This window comes from Triticum urartu, chromosome 3A (assembly GCF_056163025.1).
Source record: "Triticum urartu cultivar PI428250 chromosome 3A, HENAU_Tu73, whole genome shotgun sequence".
Classification (NCBI taxonomy): Eukaryota; Viridiplantae; Streptophyta; class Magnoliopsida; order Poales; family Poaceae; genus Triticum; species Triticum urartu.
In genome coordinates this window covers 499125436-499131300 of record NC_141875.1, presented here as the reverse complement: position 1 = coordinate 499131300, position 5865 = coordinate 499125436, and the positions used below count along the sequence as shown (strand labels likewise).

The following is a 5865-nucleotide window of genomic DNA, read 5'->3' as shown; positions in this document are numbered from 1 at the left end:
CCCATTTCCTTGTTGTGCCGTGCCTGGGCCAGGGAGCGTGGCACGAGTGCCGGCCCGCGTATTAGGTGTGCCGTGCCAGCCCATCTGACCAGGTCTGGCGTCTACTAGGAGCTCTCGGGCCAGCCGGCCGGCCGCTCGACCTAGTAGTATCTCACTGCCGCCCCGCCGACCGGAGCAGCACCCGCAAAAGACACCCAAATCGTCCGCCGCGGCCCGCAGGCGCTGGTGGCCGCATCTCCCCCGTCCGGCGCCTCCCGGCGGTAACTCACTAACCACTCCACCATCTGCAAGAATCATCTCTCATGCCCTATTAGCAAGCAGAGACGCCGCACTCGCTCTCCCGCCGCCTTTTCCCGAGCATCGTGTTTACCCTTCTGCCCCCCTTTTGCCAATTCCGGATGCGGAACCTGCGGCTGCGCTCCGAACGGCGTCGAGCGGGTCGGCGCGCCCATCCGGTCGTGGATGGATGCCGGCAGCGACCGTGGAGGTTGCTGTCGAGGAATCAGGGTGTCGTGTCGATCTCTAGGCTCCCCTTGGCGTAGTGCAGAGCTTTCCGTCGCTTGCCTAGTTGGCCCCCCTCATGGATGTCGCCATGAAGGAATCTGTTCTTATGTGACATTGAATCAATCAAGGCAAGATGCGAGATGGCTAAAAACCGCGTGATCTTTATTTTCTACTACTGGAATGAAAATGATAGCACACACTTAAATGGTATTTCACTTAACTTCTAGTGTTGGGTTCTATCTTTCACACAGTTTATATGTATGCAGAGCAAGTCGATTGCTTGTGGTTCTGGTGTTTAATGTCATGTATTTCCTCAGTCTCGTTGCTGCCAGGTGTTGAGCTCTGGTTGTGCATCAACTGAACTAGGGAAATATTGAATTAGTTTGCTGATCTCATGGTTGGATTGGTGGTCTCAGACCACAGTCTGGCCTCAAAACTTATTTTAGATGTGTTAGAACCAACGGTGGATGTGCATTGATAGGTTACTTTTAAGTTACTATCAACGCAGAAAAAAAAACCCCGGAAATAGATAGGTTCTTCAGTTTCTGTGTGGATTTTGAGTGTGAGGGAATAATGAGGCAAATCTGCATACACGTAGGCAAGAAGCCGAGAACAGATACCAACTAAGCTGTCAAAAGTAATGAATCATACATGCAAAACAAAACCAAGAAAGTATCTCCTTTTGGAGGACCAATTGACCATAGATATGATAAAGACATAAACATGCTTTTGGAGGTACTGCCACAAATCTAGATCATGCTGAGCTACACGTATGCTAGATTTAGACTATGGAATTTGCATACATCGATGCTATAAAGGGATTTCTGACGGCTTGGTTGCATAAGCCATAGAGCATGGATAACCTCGACACGTGGAAGCAGATATATGTGATGTGCAGAGATATCTAAGTTTTACCTTGAGGCTTCGTGTTTGCTCATTCTATCTGCAAAAGGACATCAGAGTGAAAACTCAAATTCTGTAGCAAATGATAAGGGTATGAGAAGTTTCTTTCTTTCTAATGCTTAAAACTAGCCAACGCAACCAAAAGACCGAATTGATGGAAAGGCGTAGGCAATCCACATATATACTTCAACACGCTCTCTCACGTGTGACGCGGGAAGTCAACACGTGAATAGACTCAGAGGTGAGGCCTATACTTGGACACAGGGGGCAGTACCAATTTTTGGACAAATCGCGAAAGCCAGAACTTGAACTCAAGACCTTGGGCCCTGATACCATGTTAAGCTTCATGCACTAGCCAACGCAATCAAAAGTCCGAACTGGTGGAAAGGGCTAGGAAATCCACATATGCACTTCAACAAGAGCACAATCCTCGATGTGGTTTTACAGAAAGAAGTTGGTGGCTATTGAGTATTTGATAGCAGAACGGCGATATAGTTTGGTTGCTTGCTAAAAATGCCGTGAGCATGGTGAACAATGGTCTTGTAGACAGACAGATATGCCACAAGAATGTTCACTGGCCAAAGGGAAAGGGATGTCTCTGTAGGGATGGATAGTGAGATTGTGCTTTGGTATCTTTGCGGGCCCACCTTGGCAGTCAGAATGAGGGATTTGCAAAAAATGATATATATATAAGGAATTTATCCTTCTGTATATGCAAGCGTCATTCAGGGACGGTACTGACTGTGTAGCTTGCAGGTAGAAAATAGTTGTCTCCATTTACTCTCATGGCAATGATCAACCCGGAACGTGCTTTTTCCTGAGCTGTTCCCTGTATAGGCTTTCTGGTTATTTCAATTTCTTTTATCCATGGCAGATACTATTATCAAGTTGTGATGCTGACTAGGGGTGAAGAGCAATCATAGGACCAATCATTGAATGAATCTATTTTACTCCTTTTGCGAAAAATCGTTGTTTTTGCCACGTGGTCCAGTGTGCTGTGATCCTTTTTCTATAACAATTGGAAGGAACTATTGCGATTTGTTTCTTTGTCCAACTTTTCTTTGGCTGAGGCTCAAAGTAAGCATTTGGTGGATCTGTTCTAATTCTCCATTGTTCTCTCAGATTTTATCACAAGAACATGTTTGAACTTTGAGGTGCACAAAAAGATATCTTGTATTATCTTCCCCCCTTTGTCCGATAACAATGCGACCTATGACAGTTTGTCGCATACAGATTTTTTTTCCTGAGATCTAAGGACAACTTTACACATAAAGGTCACAGTATCCTATTGTTATTTACACGCAAAGCAGTTAGCCATTAGCTGAACAAGATACCGATGTAAGCTAATCATATTTTCATCTTTTTTAGGTGAATGAATCAGTTTTTTGTGTTAGGTTGCTTGCCCAAGAGGTATTAGTTGAACACCAGTTCGATATTGATAGACGCAGAATGAGAACACTGCTTGATTTACCCTTGATTTAGTCATTGACTGTGCTTTGCATATACGAGTTTGGTACCTTTAGGGAGTTAGGAAAAGCTGCCATCTAGGCTTATCTCAGGTCGTGTGGTAGGCTATTAGATAAGTAGGTGTTAGCAAATGAAAGCTCAAACTGTTGTTTCTATTGTAACTTGTGTGATTTAACAAATTGTAGGAACACTATCTTAACTGAATTGTAATCTCAGGCTTGATTAATTTCCTTTTGAACTGGTTCTTTTTTCATCTGATAGTGAAACAAAACAAATTGAAGTTGGGACTTCTCCACTTATTTAAATGTGGTATTCTCTGACTTCTTGGCAATCAATCATGAGAAAGTTTAGCATGTGAGGCTGCAAATTCGTTTGAACTTCACTCTAATCAAAATGTATTTACTGCATGTAGAGGGGCACTAAAACAATATGATATCTGGCTTTAGGTGTGGATATGCCATGTTACTTTACAAGCAAACAGTGCTTTCATGTGCCTTGAAACTGGATATTACTCTCCATCGCTTTGAGCTGTCGTAGTGATAAACCAAACCAATCTGGAGTGGTTCAAACCTCTAATGGTTTCCTCACACTTGTTCTACTTGAACCGCTGTATATCTTATGAAGAGCTACAGCCTACGGGAATCTGCATATATTCAAGTCGCTCTCCAAAATGTGGATAGCTTTTGCACACCGTGGCATTCAAATCACCTACGCATGCAAGATGCTAACCTTTGCTATCCAGAGGTTAGAATATCTGCACTTCACTTATGTTTGGTGGGCAAATAGTAACAGCCTCCACAGCTATATATATGCATCCAAGGTTCAACTTCTCTATATCCGTCTCCTACAAGTTATATGTGCATTGTGAAGCTTGCTCTTACCTGTACGAACTTCACTTTGCCACTTTTTCACTCGTTCATTCATATAAATGGATTATTCTAATTTGAGGCGACAAGCTGCATCTTTGAAAAAGGGCCTCTTTGATCAGGCATGCAGTCAATTCTCTGCTATTTTCTCTCTCAATAATATATCTTACGTTTATTCAGGAAGCTCCCCCGTTTGTTATCCCATTGCCAGTCATCTACTTCTTTTTCATGTTTTCTTTGACAAATCACATGCTGATTTGGAAACAAACATTTTTGACAGGGCCACCTTGATGAGCAATTTCGTCAGGTGGAGGACTTGCAGGATGAAGCTAGCCCTAATTTTGTGGAAGAAGTTGTGGTGGTGTTCTTTAAAGATTCTGGCAGGCTAATATCAAACCTTGAGCAAGCTCTGTAAGTACCAAGTATATGAATAAGAGCTCCCTTTAGTGAATGATAGACCATGCAAGTGGTAATGGTAGACATGAAATCACTGCAGGGAGAAGTACCCCAGAGATTTCAACAGGTGGGATGCATACATGCAGCAACTGAAAGGCAGCTGTTCCAGGTAGTTCCACAATTTCTACTAGATATCTTTGTCCACTTCCTTATGATGCGGATTCAGCTCATAGGCCTTTAGCTTCATTGTTCCGCATACCACAAGAACCAGCACGACTGTTAGTTTAGTTAAGCACGTGGGGAAGCTGACGCACCCGAAGCATTTTTTCTCCAAATGAAGATGGAGGCTAACTGTAGTTGTCTTTAATTCTCCAGCTTAAGCATTCTTGGTTTGTGTGAAATACCTCCGTCGAATGTCTTTGTACTGAGATCCCATATGGCCACACCGCTATATTATTAGCGGAGAAACTCGTATTGCCATATTCAGATAATTGACTGCTAAATGTGCATGTCGTTGCCAAGCAAAAGCTCACAGTGTGCAGCTATCAACATTTTGTAAATTCTCAAGTTTCTGAGTTCATTTTGCATGCTGCAAGAAAGCATGCGTCTAAACAGTTATTTTAATAATTATACATTTGATCTATCATTGACATTTGACAATTTGGTGCAGCATCGGTGCTTCTAGGATGAAGAATGAATGCATGTCATTCAGGGATAATTGTGGGCAACGAAATGTTGAAGGGTCCGTCTCTCACCCCACGCCATGTCGATGCATTACTTCTTTGTGGGCTTTATCTCTATTGTTTTTCAGAATATCTTGACTTGGAAAAGAAAAGAACTCCATGCCACTTTGTCGTTGTTATAAAACCAAAATGCGCCATGAGTTCGCTGCATAGCTGTCCTATGATGAAAACAGCCGTTACTTACGCATGTGCTTTATTCTGGTATGCAGTTGCATGGGGTCTCTCCAGAAACTGAAGAGGGAGCATGCCATCCTGAGGCAGAAACTAGAATCCTATTTCCAGGTAACCCTTGAGGCACCGCCGTGTCTGTCTTAGTGTCATAACAGTTGATCATTTCCATCAATTTGCTTATTGATGTATGTATGGTTACCATGCAGCTGCTGCGACAAGCTGGTCCTGCTGGAGCAGCCACTAGACCTGCCATGTAAATACTGGAGAGCTTTTGGCGTTCGCAAAGCGCACTAATTATGGAGCAAGTACTCCGGAAATACTGATCCCAGCCTCTGCATCATATCTTGCTGGTCCTGTTGGGAGTAGGCGCAACTCTGCGGCTGCTACAGCGAATCAATAATACTGGATATGATATTTCCACTTAGATATGATGATACTCGTTTATAAAAAGAAATAAGGAGAGATGAGAGGCCTTCCAAGTAAATACGAGAGTGAAAGATGGAATCGGATTTGCTTGTTTCTAATAAAGATGCTGTTTATTGAGCTATTTGCTCTCCGCAAACTTTCTTCCTGGTTATTTGTTGCGGATATGCCGTGTTTATTTGTTATTATTAGAAATAATGTGTCGCGGCTCAAAGGTACAGCAGAGGTAGTAGTGCCTGAGCACCCAACAAACTGCACAGCGCTTGATTTGTATCGGATCAATTATATATGCTCATCACGATGTGGATGCTGAGGTCAGTATTGGTGACTGGCGGTGAATGATGCGCATAGAGGCCAAAATCACTATTCTGGATGAAACAATATCACAAAAT

At 43.1% G+C, this 5865-nt stretch overlaps 1 protein-coding gene across 1 annotated transcript; it reads left to right on the top strand.

Annotated features, from left to right (window-relative positions):
* The first annotated feature begins 280 nt into the window (after window positions 1-280).
* LOC125544635 (pseudo histidine-containing phosphotransfer protein 5) lies at window positions 281-5597 on the top strand. The gene is made up of 6 exons (XM_048708379.2): window positions 281-3862; window positions 4021-4151; window positions 4237-4305; window positions 4807-4878; window positions 5089-5161; window positions 5257-5597. Exons 1-6 carry the CDS (start codon window positions 3803-3805, stop codon window positions 5305-5307), a joined length of 456 nt encoding a protein of 151 aa, XP_048564336.1. The 5' UTR covers window positions 281-3802; the 3' UTR covers window positions 5308-5597.
* The last annotated feature ends 268 nt before the right edge of the window (window positions 5598-5865 follow it).